The sequence below is a fragment of the Lycium barbarum genome, chromosome 1 (assembly GCF_019175385.1).
Source record: "Lycium barbarum isolate Lr01 chromosome 1, ASM1917538v2, whole genome shotgun sequence".
In the NCBI taxonomy this organism is placed as follows: Eukaryota; Viridiplantae; Streptophyta; class Magnoliopsida; order Solanales; family Solanaceae; genus Lycium; species Lycium barbarum.
Genome location: NC_083337.1, coordinates 158876631 through 158898378, shown reverse-complemented (window position 1 = coordinate 158898378; position 21748 = coordinate 158876631). Strand labels below are relative to the sequence as shown.

The following is a 21748-nucleotide window of genomic DNA, read 5'->3' as shown; positions in this document are numbered from 1 at the left end:
CGAACATGCACTTGGTTTGCACCTATGTAATGTTGTTTTCTTGTTGTTAAGTACCCACTATTTATTATTCTCCTTTGTTTAGGAAGAAACATAACGCTCTTCATCAATGGCTCATTTTGGGAATCAAGCTAATGCTTTATTCCGCAAGAACCTCATATATCACGTAAGTTCAACAACTCTACATATCATCAATTTTTGTATCTATTTCCATTCTTCTTCGTTATGATCAGGCAGAGGGTTAGTAGGTTGCATCTGTGATAGGAGTATTAGTATCTTTGTTATGTTTGCTTATACGTAGATTCATAGCACTACCTGATTCACTACCGGAACCATAGTTTTTTCTGGATAATTTGCCAAATAAAACATAATTTTCGTACCTCATTCCCACCGAAAACGCTCACTAGAAAACACATGGTGGGAAACAGGCCCACTGAAATGCTTAAAAACTTCCTTTTTTTTTCCGGGTGAAAACACTAATACTAGATTTTTCTCACCGACATTCGGTGGAAATAGCCAATAAACATTGTTCAGTTTGAAAATAGTGATTTTTTAGTAGTGATTGTTTCATTTTTTTTTTTTTTTTTTTATTTTTTTCCCCTCCCATTTTAGGAGGATTTATAGTGTTTCCACACTTCCCCTCCAGTGTGACTCGAACCCAGGACCTACCGGTCGTGGGTGGAGATGCTTAACCACTGAGCCATCCCTCACTTGTCGTGATTGTTTCATTCACTCTTATCTTATTATCTTGCCGCTATTACTGCTTATTATTACTTCTGCTTTTTTATCTCTTTTTGAAAGCCGGGGTCTATTGGAAACAACCTCTCTACTTGTCACAAGCAGGGGCGGATTTAGGGGGTGGGAGGATGTTCACTCGAACAACCTCGGCAAAACATTACACTGTATATATAGGGTACATTTTATGTATTTATGTACATATATAAGTTTTGATCACCCTAAACAAATCCAAATGATAGCTCAAGTGGTGCAGAGTGTTCAAAATTCTATTAGTGTCCCATGTTCGATACCAAGGGACAACATGTTTTTTTTTTTAAAATTTGTTTTTATAACATAGGGGGCACGGAAAGGGGAAATGGAAGAGGGAATTACAATTAATCCTCACTAACAAGGTGAAAGTTCAAGTAGCCAACTAACTGAGCCACTAAGTCCCTAATACAACAACATTTTTTTTTTTATGTTTAGCTTTTCTTGTTTTTTTTGAACCCCTGAGTGAAAATCCTGGATTGGCACTGGTCACAAGGTAGAGGTATGGTCTTGTTGTTCTTATTTTCAGCAGTTTCTGAATATTGATTTTGAAGTGTTTATTTTTTTTTTCTATATTGTAGAAACGGCATGTGAGGTCACACTTGAAGGTCATTTTGTTCCCAGCAGTACTCTTTATATTGCTAGGGGGTTTGCAAAGTTACACCAACAAGGCTAAAAGAGAGAAAAAAGGCCCCGTTTTTCCAGATGAATTACCTCCTTTATTGCAAATTCCTTCTCCCCAATTTCGTGCGGTGATGACTGATTCAATGCTGTTTCCTGGATTGCCTGATGCATCTTGCAGAGGAACTGGTTCATGTCCTGCAACAGTACTTATCACAGGGAACAACAGAACCCTTGGAGAAAGTAATAGTTTCTTTTGTTTCCCTACCATATATGACATTGCTACATTTAGTACATTAAAAAAAAAAAAAGGGAAGATATTTAGAGTTGCCTGGTATCTGTGCTGGTGGGAGCTAGCTGGTGCCATGTGCAATTAGTCGAGGTGTGCGCAAGTTGGCCTGGACACCACGATTATCAAATACAGAAAGATATGAAAACATCAGGACTAGGACTTCTCTTTTTCTAAATTAAATACGTGAATTTTGATAGATGTGACTGGGAAGATGTTCATAGATTCTTTTAAAAAAGGAAGATATTTAGAGTTACCTGATACCTGCATTGGCTGTATAATTAGTCAAGCAGTGGCGGAGTTAGGGTGTTTATCAAGAGGTGTCAAAATATGAGAAAGTAAACATACGGACAAAGCAAGGGAATTCAATAAATAGTATATATACATAATTGTTTTAATCTATCTACACTGTGTAATTTTTCAGCAAAGACTACATGTGGCTCCCCCATTGTAGTTGAGGTGTGCCCGGACACCGCGGTTATAAAAAAAAAAAGGATATACTTGGCGGGTTTATGCAAAATCAGGACTGGGACTTCAATTTTTCTAAATTTAACTTTTCAATTTTGGTAGGTGTGGCTGGGAAGATGTTCATAGATTCTTCTGAACCAAATTCAACTACTGATTTCGAAATTATTGCCGATGGCATTTTCGTGAGTTTTTTTCCTCTTCATTCTGATTGTTGCCTCATTTTATATTTATTTCTTGTCCTCGTATCTTGGTCTTGGTTGTTGGATCAGGTTGTAGAAACTTTGAAGTCTTTATACTGCTTATCACGCTTTTTATTGCCACTGTAATGCATGATTTTGGAAATATTCCAGGGGACAAACTCCAGCTATTATATGAGATATATCGGCTTACTATTTCATGTTCGACCTCAGTGTTCTGCAGCAATTCCTTCGCCCTTCAGAAACTCCTCAGCGGAAACTGGTAATGTCCTTTAATACTGTCTATTGGTGCTAATGTCTTTAGAGCATAGCTGGATCTATCTCTTTGCCTATGTCCAGCAATTTCTCTAGTTCATTTTTCATATTCCGCAACACCGTTTAATTTATGCAGTTAAAAACAATCTAAAAAGTTAAGTCAGTGAAATCCAACCCTTTCTCATGCTTACTCACCAAAACTTATATAGTTGAGTTTTACTTGCTCATTCCCTGTCCGTCAGGCCTTCTATTTGCTTGTGTATAATGTATCCTTTCCCTCCTTGTGGGATTTTCTAAACAGTAGAAATAAGATTAAATAGGAGGTTGTGGAGGACTCAGATTAGGATAGAAGGCTAGGTGGCCAATCCTTTCACCTTAGTAGTTGTAGTTTTGCTCATTTGTTTATTGCCATTTGATTTTTGCATTTGATTGCTGCTTATATTTGTTGGGTCGTTGTACTTTGGTGGCCTTAGTTATCTATAGTAGTTAATGCTCCTTTCTTTCCAGACTGTTCTAACCTGACTTTCTCGCTTTTGTTATTCCTTGATTTCATATTGGTTTTCGATATGCTTAATCCTATCTAACCTTTTGTCTTGTTTTTCCTCTCTTGTTCTCCTTTCTTGAGCCGAGGGTCTTTCGGAAACAACCGCCCTACCTTTCAAGGTGGCGGTTAGGTCTGCGTACACTCTACCCTCCTCAGACCCCACATGGTGGGATTATACTGGGCTTGTTGTTGTTGTTTGTTGTACTACTAAATATCACTTCTATGCCAGATTTAGACGTCATATGCGTGGAGGGTTTAAATTTGTGGCGCAACAGCTCTGCTGAGATTAATGATGAGCTATTCAAAGGATACAGAGAAGGAAATACAGAGGGGAAACTAAACGAAGTTTTGGCAGGTTATTCTCTTAGATGTCTCGACTTTATTGTCTCATATCTTAACATCCCTGCAGGGATATGCGTCCTATTGATACTTTTCTCGTCTCCCACAGCTTATGATTTCTTGGATACAAGTGGAGAAAATTTCAATGTCAACATTCAATATAATTCTACTTATGAGGACAATCATCTAAGTGAAAAACCACAATTATTGAGAATACCGCGTGCTGAGAACATGGTATACCCTTAAACCCTTTTTTATGCAGAGAGTTGAGGCTTTACCTATTAAAAAAAAGGCTCTACATAGCTTAGAATGCTCTTAATTTATTTTCAGTTCATTGTTGGATCTTACTTAGCACATTTAGCTTGCTGCTTTTATAAATGAACCTAAATCTTCTTCTTCAGCATCATGTTTCTCTTTACAACAACCTTCGAAAAAAGAAGAAGCGTTGTACTCGCTATAGTAAGAGAGCATATATTGAATGGAAGTAGTATTGTGAATTTGAGTCAACAAAGCATTAGGAATCATGAGAAATTATGTAGATAAAGGAGAAAAAATATGATACCCAAAGCTTGAAATTTATAAGACCGACTCTGTAGCGAACAAATTAAAGATGAAACACACAGCTTAATTTCTTAGTTAATATGTGCAGGCAAATACTAATTCTGATCTAAGTTTGCTTGGTGCCAGAATTTGCAGGCCGCCTTCTTGATTCAATGTATTGCACCTTTTATTGTTTAACAATGTAGTAGCATAGAACTAGTTATTTCCTAAGTCTACTATAGTGTAGAATTCTATTCACAGCATATAGGAAATATGAGACTTTATTCTTTTCTATGTAGGTAACAAATGCCTATCTCCAATTTTTACGTGGTTCCGCTACAAAGATGGTTCTAGATTTTGTAGCTGAGATGCCAATACCTGGCGGCTTCGAAAGGCCAGGCGACATATCTACCTCTCTCAATATTGTCTTCTTTACATGGGTCATTCTACAAGTATTTCCGGTAAATATTTGTTTGTGAAAAGTCGCATGGTTGAGTCAAAGATGCTTTCTGGTAGAAGTATTTTGCATTTATCATTTATTAGATGTTTCTAGATTCTTGATCATTTACTTCCTTTCCAGTTGAATTCATTTTAGTAGTCCGTATATTTAGTTTACGAGCTGCAGTTGTTGTAAAAGATTTGATTTCGTCTACTCATATGCTATTATTCATTTCATTATGGCATTAAAGTTCTGATCCAGCACTTCGAATCCACTTTTGGTACTTAAGAGAAGGATATTAGTTACTTTCTTTCTATGTAGAGTTATAGATTTAGGTGACTACTGAGCTGCTAAAATCCCTTTTTCCATCTTGATATAAGAGGAAAGTGATTTTCATGTAGGTTATATTATCATCTCTGGTTTATGAGAAGCAACGGAAGTTAAGGATCATGATGAAGATGCACGGCCTTGGGGATGTTCCTTATTGGATGATTACTTACGCGTATTTTCTTGTCATTTCATTAATCTACATGTGCTGTTACTTTGGATTTGGTGTATTGACAGGTAATGCAGTGTACAGTTCAGCTGCTTATTTCATGTTTATACGAGCTGGTTCAATATTGTTTTCTTGTTTTACAGGGTTAACAATTTTCAAGCTGAATTCATATGGTGTCCAGTGCCTCTTTTACTTTGTCTTCACAAACTTGCAAATATCTATGGCCTTTCTATTATCTGCAGTATTTTCAAATCTGAAGACTGCCTCAGGTTGGTGCCAGTGCGGATGTCTGTGGAAATCCTTTGCAATAAATGAGTAATCAACTCAAAAGAGAACTGATTTTCATGAATAATAACCATAACATTGGCTATTGCAGTTGTTGCCTATACAATTGTCTTTGGGACGGGCATCCTGGCTTTTCTCCTTTTCCAGCCCTTAGTTGATGATGCATCATTTCCTCGTAAGTAGCCTATCCGAATTACTTCATTCCAATTTCATAAATCTGTTAATCTACTTGTAACTCTCGTGCTCAATGAATATAACATGGGTTCTTTTTTGAAATAGGTGGTTGGCTAATTTTAATGGAATTATACCCTGGCTTTTCTCTGTATCGAGGGTTATATGAGCTGTCCCAATATGCTCAAGGGGGATTCAGGGTAGGGACTTATGGGATGTTCTGGGAGTATCTTAGTAACAGCAATAATGGCATGAGAGAGGTCCTGATTATCATGTCAATAGAGTGGGTGGTATTTCTGATTGTTTCCTATTACTTGGATCAAATTTTATCATCTGGAAGTGGAAACCGTCGGAGTCTTTTGTTCTTCTTGCCAAATTCTCAAAGGAAGCATTTAACATCATTGGAGAAAGCTTCTAAACAGAGTGCGGAATCTAGTGTTCAAATTGAAAACAATGATGTTTCTGAAGAGGTAACTGATCTTGCCTCCTTTACTCGAGATTTTCATGAAGTGAAGTTGTTGAAGTGATTCATGAACTGATGGACCTTAAATGCAAGCACAGTACTTCGAACTTGTTGGGCCCCAACGCTATATTGTCCATGCTCCAGATATTCGGTCCAGGGCATGCAAGAGAGTGTTAAGTGTCCCAGATAGATTGAGGGAATGAGTTGTTGTCCTTTTATATAGTTTTGGGAAATTTTAACATTATGAGCTAGGTTTTAGGGTTGATTGAGACCCAAAGTCCATTTTCTCCCCAGACATATTCTTACTCCCAAAGTCCATTTTCTCCCCAGACATATTCTTACTCTTGGTTTATCTAATGTTGAGCCTCCATTTATGATTTTCACGCTCTAGTTGTCCAATCCAAAGAGGGGTGGTTGAGTAAGACATTAGTTGATGGAATGGGTTTTTGTCACCTTATATGATTTTAGGCAATCCTTGTCTCATTAGCTAAATTCTAGTACTGAGTTAGGCCCAATGTTCATTTTTTTTAACATGGTACCAGGGGTAGGCTCATCTTATCTTGGTTTATCCAATGTTGGTGCCCCAAGTTATATTGTTCAAGTTCCAAATGTCGCATGGGCGTGCGGAGGGTGTTAAGTGTCTCACATAGGTTAAAAGGAATGGGGTGTTATCTCTTTTGTATGTTTTTAACTGATCCTCACTTCATGACTTAGTTTTGAGGGTTTGAGTTAAGCCGAAGATCCATTTTCTTTCATGGTATCATAGTCAGACCCATCCCTATTCTTGATTTATCCAATGGTGGGCCCCTTATTAGTTTGTTCATGCTCCAGATGTCTAGGCCTGAACGAGTATGGGTCTTAAAGTATCTCACATTATTAGTTGTTGTCTCCTTACATAGTCTTGGATACTCTCATTTCATGAGCTACCTTTTGGGGTTGAGTTAGACCCAATGTCCATTTGTTTTCAAAACTCTCATTAAGTATATTCCTAGTGTCTATTACGATTATATGCATGCTTTCCATGTTCTAGTTGCCATCACTTAAACATTCTGCATTATGCCTATAGTAGGGTCATCTCATTGTAGTTTTCTGGTTTTCTTTTACAGAGAGAGAAGGTTGAACAGTTGCTGGAAAAGCCAGATTCAAATTATTCTGCCATTTGCTACAACCTCAAAAAGATGTATCCAGGAAAGGACGGGAACCCCGATAAATTTGCAGTTAAAGGAGTAACTCTTGCCTTACCGCGAGGGGAATGCTTTGGCATGCTTGGTCCAAATGGTGCAGGCAAAACTACTTTTATTAGCATGGTTAGTAAAAGTTGTATAAAGTAACTGGGAATGAACTTTAGTTACCCACATATGCCATGTTATCTTGGGGTAAATAAGATCTGCTTGAATTATGTCCATTGCACTTTTTTCCTAGCATTTTCAAAGTGTTGGAACTTATTAAGCTATGGTACTAAATGACAGATGACTGGGCTCTTGGAGCCAAGCTCTGGGAGTGCGTATGTTGAGGGTTTAAACCTGCGGACTCAAATGAATGAAATATATGGTAGCATGGGTGTGTGTCCACAACATGAGTAAGTTTATTTGTTTTTATCATGCCCCACGACCACTTGCTGCATCATTGTTGTTCTTGTTTTGCATTTCAAAGTGTTGACTTATTGCATTTTTTCTCTTTCTCCAATCCTTGTTAGCTTGCTCTGGGATACCCTAACAGGAAGGGAACACTTACTCTTTTACGGAAGACTGAAAAATCTCAAGGGTGCTGCTTTAAACCAAGTATGCAAATATAACCATCAACTTCGTTTCAGCATCTGCTTAACTAAAGCCATATTAAGGATCGGTTAGGATAGTTTTCTTATATATTTATTTTGCTTAGTGATATAATATTTTGAAAAAAGATTAGCCTAGTCTCTTGCTGTTGCATATGCATGTATGTATACAGACAGTTTCATAACGAAGAAAATGTTCTTAACTGGTCAATGCTGCTGCGCAAGAATTTGTACATTTGATCATTGGCAGAATCTTCAATTTTTTTATTCCGAAAAAGCCCAATATCGCGGATGATTGATTAGTGCATTTTTCTTCCTCTCTTTTATCCTATCCTATTGCAACAGGCAGTGGAGAAATCTCTTAAAAGTTTTAATCTTTCCCAAGGAGGAGTTGCTGACAGATTAGCGAAAAAATATAGTGGAGGTATGAGGAGAAGGCTCAGTGTAGCCATTTCATTGATTGGGGACCCGAAAGTATGTACAGATCTGTACTCTTATATTATGACCTGAAATTGTCCTCAAGTTTTGGGTTCCAATATGCTATTACTAACAGAACTCAAAATTTTTAAGGTTGTGTATATGGATGAGCCCAGCACTGGACTTGATCCTGCTTCACGAAAAATGTTGTGGGATGTCGTGAAGCATGCAAAGCAAGATAGAGCAATCATTCTCACCAGTACTCTTCTCTATTCTTAGTTGTTGTATATAGTACAAGCATTTCTGTTTTGGGTTGTTCTTTTGTAGTTATATTGAAGTTTTTCCGGCAATTATCATGGGATCTCAAACTTAGGCTCTATGTTCACTTGTTCGCTCCTTTGGGATAGCATTAGTGATGCCGTTCTTGCTCTTCCTCTCAGCACACTCGATGGATGAGGCAGAATATCTTTGCGATAGGATAGGTATCTTTGTGGACGGAAACTTCCAGTGCTTCGGAACCACAGATGAGGTGAGTTTTAAGGCCTTACCAACTTGTTTACAATTAAATTTTTTGGAACTTGACTATAACATTGAGGCCGCGAATTGCTGGAGGAAGTTAATATTCTAGATTTTCTTTCCTACTGATTAGATAGGATAAACATCTATTAAAGGAGTTAGCGCGCTTAGGCTTGGGAGAGAGGCAATGGGAGCTTGGATTTTAAATTTTGTTTTATTGGTGGACCATTAATTCAGTACCTAAACTAGTATATGATTGCTAATCAATCTCATAAAGATTTTTATCTTGTGTGATCCTCGCGCGAACACTTCATTGGTCCGTATGAATATCTTCTAGCAGAATTATTGACTCAAACTTTATGCTTAATACCTCTTGTTTCTTTAAAAAAATTCTAGGCATATCAGAATACTGGAAACTTCTATGGGACTTCATAATTCTCTGTTAAGGAAAAAGAGAGGTTCTAATACAAGTCGAGGGTCAATGAACTTGTGTAAAACATGAATTCTGGAAATAGTTCCTAAATGAATATTAAATTACAAAATATGAGATAAAGTGTACTTTCGGTGAATTTATGAAATTCAAAGCTGTAATGTGTCACTTAAGAACATAACAAATTGGTATCAGAGCTCTATCCTGGCCAGTACAGATGACAATTACAGAAAAAAGATCAAAAAGTATGGAGGAAAATGTAAAAAAACTCGAGTCACAATTAACAGTTTATGTAACTGAGTCTAGTAAAAGGGCAGAAGCAACTGAAGCTAAGATGAATGATTTGGGTAGAAAACTTGATCTGTTGATGGAAAAATTTGCTCCCTCGCAAAATGGAGTTTTTGAGCCTGGTCCAATGGAGAATTTGCCACCAAATCACCGAGGTATTTTGGGAATGGGACCAGCAGAAACCTTGCAAGTTAATTCACAGGGAATCCAGAATCACCCTTTGGAAGGAATCAAACCCATGGTAATGGGTTCAGTGCTAGGGTTGAATTTCCATACTTTGAAGGGGTTGATCCATGTTGTTGGTTGCGTAAGTGTAACAGATATTTCCAGTATCACAACATCACAGACCCTCAGCAAAAACTGGAATCAGCAGTTCTTCAACTCAATGGTAAGGCTGAATCTTGGTTTTTCTCTTATCATGTCAGTAAAGGAAGAGTTAGTTGGTCTGAATTTACTGAGAAGATTTTTAAAAGATTTGAAGGATCAGAAAATAGCAAGTTAAATCTAATCAGGGAATTTAAGAAAATAGAACAAAAGGGCACTGTTAACGAATATCTGGAGAAATTTGAGGAATTAAAAACATGGGTGTTGATCAGGAACCCCACCATTCCTGAATAATTCTTCCTAGAATTCTTCATTGAGGGGTTAAAGGATGACATAAGGCATACAGTTAAGCTGTTAGATCCCTTTTCCTTCTCAAAAGCTGTAGAAAAAGCTAGACATCAAGAAAACATGATAGAAGCACAAAATAGGAAAGGGAAAACTCAATGGAGTAGAACCACAGTTCCAAGTAGTTCCTCCCAATGGGGAAACACTGGAACCCCGACCAACTACAGGAGTGGAGGAAATAGCAGTGGAAGTGACTCAAGGGATAAGTTGTTTGAGACCAGAAGAGCACAAGGGCTGTGTTACAAGTGCGGAGACAAGTACCATCAAGGCCATGTGTGTAAACCTAAACAACTCAATGCCTTGGATGCATATGTTGACTCAGCTGAAATGGATCAAGAAGGAATGGTAGTAGAACAAGTGGAGGACCAAATAGATGTACCAGAAGAGGAAATCATAGAAGGAACTATCAGTTTAAATGCGTTGTCAGGAACTGAAGTTCCAAATACTATGTCATTAGGAGGAAAGCTAAGAAAAATAAGTTGACACTTTTGGTGGATTCAGGAAGCACACATAGCTTCTTGGATATGGAGACTGCTAAGAAGGTGGGATGTGTTATCAAGGAGGCTTCAACTATGAGAGTGACTGTTGCAAATGGGGGTCACCTAATGAGCAGATACTGTTGTTCAAATTTCAAATGGAAGATTCAGGGAATAGAATTTGAGGATACATTCAGAATTCTCAAGTTAGGGGGTAATGATGTGGTCTTAGGAGGGGATTGGATGAGGGCCCATAACCCTGTACTATTAGACTTTGAAGAGTACGAAATACAAGTTTCACATAAAGAAAAAAGAGTGGAACTTAAAGGCATTTATCATCAAGCAGAACTCAAACTTATGACAGCCAATTGGGTCAAACAGTTGTGTAGAAAAGGCCAAGCAATATGGGCACATCTGTTTACACTGTCAGCCACAGAAGTGCAGACAGAGGAAAGCATACCTGATGACATTGATCAAGTACTGAAGCAGTTCCCAGATGTCTTTGTGGAACCCACCTCACTCCCACCAAGAAGACAACATGACCACTATATTCTTCTGAAGCCTGATTCTGCACCACTAAGCATCAGACCCTACAGGTACAACTTTTTTCAGAAGAATGAAATTGAAAAACAAGTAAAGGACAGGATGAATAATGGAATAATTCAGCCCAGTCGCTCCCCATTCTCTTCACCAGTCCTTTTAGTTTAAAAAAAAAAAAAGGATGGGAGCTGGAGATTTTGCATAGATTACAGGGAACTCAATAAAATGACTGTTAAGGACAAATTTCCTATACCATTGGTGGATGACTTACTAGATGAGCTTCATGGTTCAAATATTTTTTCCAAAATTGACTTAAGGGCTGGATACCACCAAATTAGAATGTTTGAAGGATATATGCACAAAACAGCCTTTAGAACTCACTTAGGCCATTATGAATTCAAGGTGATGCCATTTGGCTTAACTAATGCCCCTGCCGCTTTCCAAAGTCTTATGAACCATGTGTTTAGGGATCATTTGAGACAATTCGTATTAGTATTTTTTGATGACATCTTGGCTTATAGTTCTACTACCCAAGAGCATTTTGTTCATCTTAGAATGGTATCGCAAATTCTGAGAAAAGAGCAACTGTTTGCCAAGCTGTCTAAATGTGCATTTGATCAAAGCAAAGTGGAGTATTTGGGGCATTTTATTAATGGAGAGGGAGTAGCTACTGACCCAAGCAAGATAGCTGCAATGTCACAATGGCCAGTTCCTAAGTCCTTGAAGTCATTAAGGGTCATTAAGGGTATTTCTTGGTCTTACAGGATATTATAGAAGCTTTGTGAGATCTTATGTCATCATTAGCAGACCTCTGACCAATCTACTTAAGAAGAATGCATTTTCATGGAATGAAGAGGCTGCTGTAGTCTTTGACCAGTTGAAAACAGCTATGACTACTTCCCCTGTACTTGCACTAGCAGATTTCACTAAGACTTTTGTAATAGAGACTGATGCATGCTCTAAGGGTATGGGGGCTGTCCTGATGCAAGAAGGAAGACCCTGGGCTTATTTCAGTAAAGCATTGGCCCGAAAACACTTGGGTTTGTCCATTTATGAGAAAGAATATATGGCTGTCCTATGTGCTGTTGATAGATGGAGGCATTATCTACAAGGGGCTCATTTTATTATTAGAACAGACCATCATAGTCTGAAGTATCTGTTGGAGCAAAGGGTTAGTACTGCCTTACAACAAAAAGGGCTTACTAAACTTTTAGGGCTGGATTATGAAGTGCAGTACAAGAAAGGGACAGAAAATAGGGTTGCAGATGCCTTATCTAGAAGGCAAGAGGAAGATGCTTCATTGAATGCTATCATAGGGGTGGAACCTACATGGATGCTTGAGGTTACACAGAGCTATGAGCATGATCCTATATCACAGCAACTGTTGACTGAGCTAATCACTGATCTTAACAGTAAACCCAACTATTCACTACATCAGGGCATCATCAGATACCAGGGCAAGATATATGTGGGGAAATCAACAGATCTCAGGGCCAAAATATTTTCTGCATTTCATTCTTCCCCTTTGGGAGGACACTCAGGACAATTGGGTACATACAGAAGAGTTCACATGCTTTTCTACTGGCCAAATTTGAAGAAAGATATCTGCACTTGGGTTGCTACTTGTGATGTGTGTCAAAGGGTCAAAACTGAGAATATCTTATCACCAGGGCTCCTACAGCCCTTACCTATACCAGAACTAGCATGGCAAGACATTGCCATGGACTTCATTGAAGGGTTGCCTTCATCCGGGCATAAAAACTCAATTCTAGTTGTGGTGAACAGGCTTACAAAGTATGGGCATTTTTTGTCATTACAACACCCTTTTACAGCTAAGGAGGTGGCTGACCTGTTCTTACAAGAGATTTACAAGTTACATGGTCTTCCTAAGACCATAGTAACTGATAGAGATGCTGTTTTCACTAGTCATTTCTGGCAACAATTAGTCAAGTACCTTGGTACTAAACTCACCATGTCCACAGCTTGTCATCCACAAACGGATGGTCAAACGGAGCGGCTTAATCGATGTCTAGAATCATATCTAAGGGCTATGGTTTTTGCTAATCCTAAAGACTGGCTTAAGTGGTTGCCCTTGGCTGATGGTGGTACAACACCAACCATCACACAGCCCTCAAATCTACCCCTTTTGAAGCCTTGTATGGCTTTACACCACCCCTGATTCCCACGGGGTCCTTACCCCATTCAACTCACAGTCCGGCAACGACAACACCTACTTCATCAACTAGGTGACAACTTACACCAAGCTCAAGCTCGAATGAAGTTTTTTGCAGACAGGAATAGATCTGATCGAACTTTAGAGGTAGGGGACTATGCTTACTTGAAACTACAGCACTATCGACAGGCTTCGATTGCTATTCGTAAGAATTTGAAGTTAACTGCAAAATCCTACAAGATAGCGGAGAAGATTGGAGTAGTAGCTTACCGTTTAGAGTTGCCACGGGGGTCACGCATACACCCAGTTCTTCACATTTCGCTGCTGAAGAAACGCATTGGGCCTGCCATTGTAACTCAGTCCCAACTGCGAACGTGTGACGTACTGATGCAACCGTTAGCTATTCTCCGGCGACGCTTGGTACACCGGTCCAACCTATGTGAGGAAGAAGCAACTTGGGAGGGTCACTTTGTGGCACAACTCCGACCTTGAGGACAAGGAAGGAATTAGGGATTGCAATTGAGGAATTAGGATTCGAATTGGGGATTTAAGTGAATAAGTGGAGCCCATACACCTGGCCGCAATAGAGTGGTCCAGCTAAACCACGTGACAGTCCAGATGGATGGTGGAGATTAAGCAGCGGGTAAGCTGTTATATTAGCAACTAAGCAGTTAATCAGATCTGGTGTATTCAACATTCTGTCTCTCCTCCAACCTTCTCTTCTTCCCAATCTTCTTCTTCAATTCTAGGTACCAACTTGAGTTCAGTTCATTAATGGAGTTGCTGTGACATTTGAGTTCCATTTTGTAATATCGACTGAATATCAATAAAATTCCAGATTGTGTTCATTTCAATTTCAATTCTTTTGGATTACAACCCTTAAGAACATAACAGAATCATACTTCTGATCATATAGTATTTGAAGTATGTTAACTATTGAATGGCAGTTAAAAGCTAGGTATGGGGGATCCTACATGTTCACCATGACTACATCACCAGAAAATGGGAGTGAAGTGGAAGACTTAGTGAAAAGTCTATCTCCAAACGCGAAGAAAACGTACCATCTGTATGGAACTCAGAAATTTGAGCTTCCGAAATATGAGGTGAAAATTTCAGATGTGTTCCTAGCGGTTAGACAAGCAAAGGAGAGATTTCCAGTCCAGTCTTGGGGTTTGGCTGACACAATGCTGGAGGACGTCTTCATCAAGGTGGCAACTGAGGCACAGTGATCACTTCTTACTAATAATCTTAGTGTATGTTTTTATACAGTAGCTAGGTTTCATCTGCTTGTTGAATCCTTTATCTTTTGCTTGTATGATATAAGTGAATTAAAGTTGGTTCTTTCCTAGACAAGAATGATTGTTGATTTATATTAATGAATTGCTCATATGTTGTTCAATTGACCAAACCATGTTAAATTATTACGTCTCTTTTGATATATTTCTTTTCGTTCTCTTACTTATTATCGTCCAAGATTTGCTTTGCTAGCTTCCGCATGACACATGACACCTGGTAATTTTGATCACAACGCTTTTGACCTACCATAATTGCTTCCTCCGGAATTGGAATTAGTTACCATATACTTCAATGCTTACCATCATTAAGCTACAGAACGCGATTCAAACTCGTAACCAATTTGCTAAGTGCTATATTCTTGACAGAGAAAATTGATATACGGGAGTGCAACTTATTAAAATTGAATATCACTATGATATTGTAGTAGACTGATTCCTTACCCAAAATTGATTCTATAAAGGAGAATTACTTGTGATACAAGAAAATCACAACATTTACATGTTAATTACATATGGTCCTATACACTTAAATGATATCGATATGCAAAACCTTTGAACTCCTATCGAAAATAGTTCGTCAAGTTAACTAAGACCTAGAGTTTCACCTTTGAAGCGGTAGTGGCTTATGGTAAATTCAGACTGATAGTATAAGACTATACACAGTAGACCCTTGTGATCTCTTACTTTATCTGAGTTTATGTACCTCAGTCCCTATATTTCCTAGTAATACTTTGTTATGACTCCTTTTTGAGTTCTGCAGGGTCGATTACAATTCCCCGTTTTTTAGCTGATTTGGTGTTTGGAGGATCACTTAGTTGAATATGAGGTGGTATTGGCATTTCATCTGAGTGGCCAGAAATACAAAGACTACCAGATTCATCTGGCTCCCAATATACTTCCACCATAATTCCTCCAGGATTCTGTGGAGATTTTGTTCCTGGAATTCCCACAAATCTTGATCCTGCAGGTACCTGAATATATATTTAAAAAAAGGTTACTTATTCACCATGAATATAGATTGGAAAATTTCCCACTGTGGAATATAAACAAAGATTCTGATAATTGACTTACTTCAAGAGAGATCCCTGAGCTCAATGTAAGAGTTGTAAATTTTCCTTCAGCTATTGCAGTTTCCAGTTCTGCCTGCCTAGCTATGTTCATGAAAACTTCTTCAAGAGTTGTAAGACCTAGCTGGATGTCTTTTATACCAAATTCACTTTCTCTAGCTTGAAGCTCAGCAAAGAATTCCTGGTAGGTGTGAAAAGCCAATCATCAAATGGAATGTGACAAGCTTCAAATCCTAATCTGTGTGCTTATCCAGTCCACATAAAAAAGCATAAACTATAATGTATTACACTTTAAGATATGAATTTGGTAGGGTGTATTAGGTAGAATAATGCTGGTGTTTTTTAGCATAATGCTTGGTTGCAATTTTAAGTCAGTAAATATAATATATTTACCATTATTACTTATACACCCTATTCAGTACTATCGTTATACATAGTAAACCATGGGATCAACAATATCCGTACTACTCTTATACACCCTATTCAGTATTATTTGGTAGTATGCATTGCATGTTATTTTTAATTCAAAAAGAAACAAATGGTCAATGCCAGAATAACTAATCCCAACATTACTAATCCTAGAATAACTAATCACAACATTACTAATCCCAGTAACAAAACGACTATAAATTAAATCCCTTGAGTTATTCTAGATATTACCGTCAACAGACTCTCCTTGTCATGAGGAATAACATAGGTTAGGAAGGACTTGCTTTCTTCTTTAGGCACCACATCTAAGCGCTGTCAACATAGTTATATATCAGAATTAGCAGTCCTTAAAGAGAGAAAATTGAAAGAAAAAAAAAAAGTAAAAGAAGTAGCTTTTGACATACTCTTCTAAAGAACTGTTTCACAGCTTCAGGTTGAGATGATGTTTCACTAGAAAATCCCACATTAGCAATGAAACCAGTTCCAAATCTTGATTTCAACCTTATTGAAGTTCCGATGCAACGAAGCCTTCCCTTTGCCATGATAGCAATGCGGTCGCTTAAGACATCAGCTTCTTCCATTGAATGGGTTGTCAAGATAATGGCACGCCCTTTTTTCGCATTCTCAATTATGTCCCAAACATGCCTTCGAGTTATCGGATCCATACCAGTAGTCTATGAAGATATTAGGGAATGAAAATGTTGGAAACAGAACTATTTTTAGCATAAAAGTTCATAAAACATCATATGGAAGAATTTTAACTACCAGCACCTACCGGTTCGTCCAAAATAACCAACTTTGGATCTCCAATAAGAGCTGCAGCAACACTAAGTCTTCGTTTCATTCCTCCACTGTAACTAGAAGATCTCATCTTGGCTGCCACCTTTGTGATTTTTGACTGGGATAATAGTTGTGCTACCACCTGTTTTTGATTGAAGAATGAAATTTGATTATTTTTAGAACAGCTAATTCATAGAATCTATATAAAGGTATAGAAGGATCGATATAGTTTTAGGCTTTTGTGCAATACCGTGTCTATTTCAGCAGGGGGTAGACCTTTAATGTTGGCAAAAAGCTGAAGGTGCTCTTCACCAGATAATGCATCCCAAAGAATATCAAACTATAAAACGAAAAAATGAATCAATTTTTACAAAGCATGCTATCAGCTGGTTCCATTGAAGACTTGAAAAGAGAAGATCACACACAAAAAATTGTTACCTGGGGGCAAACTCCCATCATCCTTCGAATGTTTGTCATGCCCATAGAGCTTCGTATGGACTGATCATATACAGATGCTGTTGAAAAATGCTTCATGTTACACATGTGCAACTTTAATGAACGTAAAAATGTGAGTGATCAAAGCTATTACCATCTCCTGCAGTAACAGGGTTAATCCCAGTCAAACAACTTATAGTAGTAGTTTTCCCAGCTCCATTGGGCCCAAGCATACAAAGTAACTGATCCTTTTCAACGTTCAACCATAAGCCCTACGATCATCATTTAAGAAATGTGAGGCCATAACTTTCAGCTCGCTATTGCTGAAATAATGGTCGTTAGAAAGAGAGGGACTCTAAACAGCAAGATGCAGATTGCGTGAAAGTTTGGATGGTTAAACAAAGAGTAAAGACGTTCCTGCTATAATACTTGTTTGGAAATTCAGAGGGGTCCAGAACTTAAAGTTTATGAGTTTCTGCAACAACCTCAGGTAAATACTACAAACTATAATTGGGATACAATCATATTTATAGTTATTTAGTAGATTTCTTAATAACTACTGGGGTTACTGGGTTCACGTGAACCCGTAACCGAGCCTCTCAGATCCGTCCCTATTTGCAATTTGGACTTCTCATTTTCCACCAAGTCATCATTTGTATTCCTTTATGGCACACATGGGCCTGCTGATTGATAAAATACTCCCAATAACGCCAGAAAAGGTTGCCACGGAAATGAAAAGCTTCAAAATTTTGAGATGACTAACTGTCAAAGTGGCAGATTCCATGCTCAATGGATCAGAAATACTGTAATTTTTTCTCCTATTTTTTTTCTAATGATGGATCACAATTGCACCATCAACATAGCTACTACTAGGACCATAGATAAAGTACCTTGACACTATGGAAAGGAGGACTCCTTTTGCAGCAACCTTTTGACTTTCCAGGATATGTCTTAACAAGACCGCGTATTTGAACTGCAATGTTGGAAGATCCACCTTCCGTAGCTTGCTGTTTAACGGTGGTTTCTTCTTTAAGAACATCTTCGTCATCTGGTGTAATAGGTTCCAACCGTGGCAATGAACCTGAACAGCAGCTATTATTTCCTCCCTCTAACATAAAAAGGAAGAGAATAATTAGATTTTTACAGCTTACAGAAGACTAGACTAGTGTAGTAAAGTGGGATGTATTGTGTTTACCTTTTACCCTACTTCCACCATTTCCAGTCCAGTACCCAGGATATAGGAAGTAGAATTTTGATTTTCTCACACCAGAGATATTTGGAATTATGTTGTCAAAGTATATAGCCAGAACGAACCAGAAAAAAAACGTTTTCACATGCAGTATATACACATCTTGCTGTTAACAGAAGGGGAATATATAATTAGTTGGTAGAAAAAATAAAACACGTGACTGGAATCTGAAAAGACCGTATGCTCTCAGAGTAATTTGGTGTCGATAGGGATTTTTATTTACCATGGTAACTACACAGCCTGGTTCTTTAGGTAAACACTTTGCCACATTACTCCAGTTAATACCAGGATCTTTAGGACTTTCAGTTGCTTTAGTAAGTAACTGAAGACCTATAGTAAGAAGATTTGGCGGGAACAGTGACCATAAAGTCCTATAGTCAGCTTTAAACTGAGGGCTGTAGGGAAATCCAAGATTTGAAATGACCTGAAAAATGGAACATGACGAATATGTTAATCCCCAGATGAGTAATAAACAATAAAACATTTCAAGTTAAGGACGGACTTACCATAGTAATGAAACCAACAATAAAGATGACGAAAGCCAGAGTTGTCGCTGAAGCTGCTTTGGTAGTGAAAGCAGACAGCCAATATGCAAAGGAAACCTTGCAAAAGGAACAGAACATTTATCAAAAAAGTTTCGCATTACCAAAACTGTGTATATGGTAAAAAGTTTAGAAGGGATGATTGAGATATACCATAGTAAGTTGGAAGAGGAAAAACAGAAGGAACACGACTATTACGTTATTGCGCAAGAAAAAATCAAATTGAAACATCATTCCAAAGATCACAGTGAGCACAGAAGAGAAAAATGAGAGGAGTGCTTCCCAGGTGACCCAGGACAACCAATAGGCAGTATCAAAAAGACCCATCATAGTCATTGCCTGCAAGGCAAATATGGCATTTAGAAAATGAACCAATGAAGCTAGCCAGAGGAGGACAAGTTGGTTCAACTCAACCCTAGGTTTATGTTCCTCTATCTTTTGGCAACATTAACAAAACTATTTACCTTATAAACAATAAAATAATTTCAGTCGGCCAATCATAAAGGTTGAACCTATCAAGTTTACATTTTGGATCCTTCGATCTTATCAAAATGGCAAAGGAGATACCTGCCGAAGCTTGAGTTCTTTTTCAGTGATTAAAGCACTGATTTGGAAGACAAAACCAAATATAGCAACTGCCAAGAAAAAAATTATTGTTGTTAAAGCCTCTTCATTAAATGTATCACCAGGAGGATGTGGATATTCCTTAAAGCTGACATCCCAGGGGAAATTTGGATCTGAAAATGTATTTAAAAGTTAAAACACAGAACAAAGGTGTGCTTAAGAAAAGAACAAATTCTTTTTAACCATCATTATCTAGTAAATGGATCATAACAAGAGGTATGTACCTCCAATCAGACTCCTCGCGATTTCGCGCTCTGCTGCTAATTGAAGTGGGATTTGGAATTTAAAAGTTGGATCTTCTTCTTGTCCTCGTTTCACAACGGCTGTGGAGTTTGTCTGAAGACTATAACCAATTTTATTCCCATTCAGTATTTTAAAGTGCACAGCTGCAGGACAACGCACAGGATTATCAAAAAGCCATTTATTCACATCCTTTTTGGTGTTGAATGCTAGAACCTGGTACAACAAACACAAGTTTTAACTGTCAATGCATCAAATCGAAGGAATCATGGCACAGTTGATAATAATAAAAAAAAGGATATACGCGCAAAAATTGCAGTAGACAATGTGATCTATCTTTCTCTGTATTAACTTGATAACTACATGGGTCCTAATACACCGTCATTGTGGCTTTCTCTTTCACATTAATCATTTCATTTAGGTACAGGAATAAGAGCAAATGCAGCTGTGAATGTAACACATTTTGTTGAATTTAACATATGTGCTCAGACAGTGTGATATATTTTAGATGACCGATAACAACATGTAATTGTCGATAATAATCCTGATCAATAGCCTTAAAAATAAAGTAATAACCTGTTTGTATAATGTAAAAATTCTTTATATGAGTTAAATCATTAAAACATACTCCTTCCATCCCAATTTGAATGTCTTACTTTTCTTTTTAGTTTGTCCAAAAAAGAGTATCTCTTTCTGTATTTAGTAAGTGACAATTCAAACATCCTCAATGACAAGTTTAAAACCACAAGATTCAAAGACATTTTAGTACATTACACAAATCTTTAACCACAAGATTAAAAAAATCTCTTTTTATTCCATATATTTTGTGCCAGTCAAACTAAGCCATTTATATTGGGATGGAGGGAGAAGTAGATATTATAAAATCTATGAAAATCATAGAATATATCTAATTTTCTCTAGCTCTTATTTTCTCCGTGCTTGTTAATTAGTAGAGATTCTTTATCTCATTAGGATTAGTAAGGTAAGACCTAGTTTTCTCGTTATTTATTACTTAATAAAAAAACTAGCCGTAGGCACCACTGACAATAGAAGGTAGTTGCCATACCTTGTTGGGAGGAATAGGCCTACCAGGATTATTTGCCATAATTTTCCTAACAATATCCCCGATAGTTTTACTATCTTTGCCACTCCAAATGAAATCATAGCAGGGAGTCTTAATGAAAAACTTGTCCTCGCAGGGCGGGATTGGTGGGCCCCCCATCGTCTGTGGATCGTGCAATTCCTTGGCAAAGGTGGAAGCAGACTTGCGCGATTCGTTAGCTGTTCTAATGCAAAAGAGAAGGAAGATAAAGAAGAAAGACGAGAAGAGCTGTAGGAATGTGGCGGGCTTGTTACGCCATGCAAGTAACACATTTTTCTTGAATAATGCTTTGTATTGTTGCACTAGCAGAGGGAATCCCCCCTGCAATTCCATTTGCTCTTCTCTCTTCTTCCCCTCTTCAAATTCTAACGTTCTTTTTGTTTTCACTATTCTTTAACTGGAATAACTGCCTTTCTATTAAATAAATAAAAAGTACTGATATGAACTAGTGACTAACCGAGTTATGTGCATGGAAATAAGGATGTTTTAACGTTCAAAGATGTTTTGTTCGTTACACCGTACTTTTTAACTGTTCTGTATCGCACCATGAATTTTTATTTTAAATTTTTCTTACCTTAACTTGCTTTGGGTGACAGAGATATATATGTTGAACTACCGTTTTGCCCTTTGCTTCTTGTTGACTAATATTTTCCTTTTTTAAAAAAGGACTAATTTTCTGTGGTTTTTGACTCTAAACATTTGAGTAGTTAATTAACCGTGCAAAGGGTAGTTTAGTCATTTTAAAGAGATTAACTTACAGCCAGATTTAAAGCCGAAAGAAAGGGCTGTTCACTGTTACCCTGAAACAACCCCTATTTAAGAGTTAGTTATTC

At 37.7% G+C, this 21748-nt stretch overlaps 2 protein-coding genes across 2 annotated transcripts; one reads left to right on the top strand and one right to left on the bottom strand.

Annotated features, from left to right (window-relative positions):
- LOC132600770 (ABC transporter A family member 7-like) lies at positions 1-14551 on the top strand. Its single transcript, XM_060314146.1, has 17 exons — positions 1-163; positions 1344-1626; positions 2243-2322; positions 2491-2599; positions 3366-3491; positions 3585-3709; positions 4315-4476; positions 4856-5219; positions 5327-5410; positions 5515-5876; positions 6976-7176; positions 7339-7448; positions 7566-7650; positions 7989-8117; positions 8214-8319; positions 8501-8589; positions 14100-14551. Exons 1-17 carry the CDS (start codon positions 107-109, stop codon positions 14379-14381), a joined length of 2754 nt encoding a protein of 917 aa, XP_060170129.1. The 5' UTR covers positions 1-106; the 3' UTR covers positions 14382-14551.
- Positions 14552-14917: 366 nt separating this feature from the next.
- LOC132600761 (ABC transporter A family member 2-like) lies at positions 14918-21307 on the bottom strand. The gene is made up of 16 exons (XM_060314135.1): positions 20880-21307; positions 19798-20029; positions 19517-19686; positions 19103-19288; positions 18914-19009; positions 18631-18831; positions 18354-18513; positions 18049-18266; positions 17313-17430; positions 17162-17238; positions 16974-17063; positions 16719-16865; positions 16348-16617; positions 16175-16255; positions 15519-15695; positions 14918-15418 (listed from the first exon to the last, which is right to left on the bottom strand). Exons 1-16 carry the CDS (start codon positions 21246-21248, stop codon positions 15182-15184), a joined length of 2829 nt encoding a protein of 942 aa, XP_060170118.1. The 5' UTR covers positions 21249-21307; the 3' UTR covers positions 14918-15181.
- Between the last annotated feature and the right edge of the window lie 441 nt (positions 21308-21748).

Bases quoted from the DNA above. Each gene is read 5' to 3' on its own strand.
- LOC132600761 (XM_060314135.1), bottom strand. From the start codon at position 21,248: ATGGAATTGCAGGGGGGATTCCCTCTGCTAGTGCAACAATACAAAGCA. The intron at 20,030-20,879 runs GTATGGCAACTA...TTGTTGTACCAG, and splicing joins GGCCTATTCCTCCCAACAAG to GTTCTAGCATTCAACACCAA. The intron at 18,832-18,913 runs GTAAGTCCGTCC...TCCATTTTTCAG, and splicing joins TTGTTGGTTTCATTACTATG to GTCATTTCAAATCTTGGATT.
- LOC132600770 (XM_060314146.1), top strand. From the start codon at position 107: ATGGCTCATTTTGGGAATCAAGCTAATGCTTTATTCCGCAAGAACCTC. The intron at 3,710-4,314 runs GTATACCCTTAA...TTTTCTATGTAG, and splicing joins TACCGCGTGCTGAGAACATG to GTAACAAATGCCTATCTCCA. The intron at 5,877-6,975 runs GTAACTGATCTT...TTTCTTTTACAG, and splicing joins ACAATGATGTTTCTGAAGAG to AGAGAGAAGGTTGAACAGTT.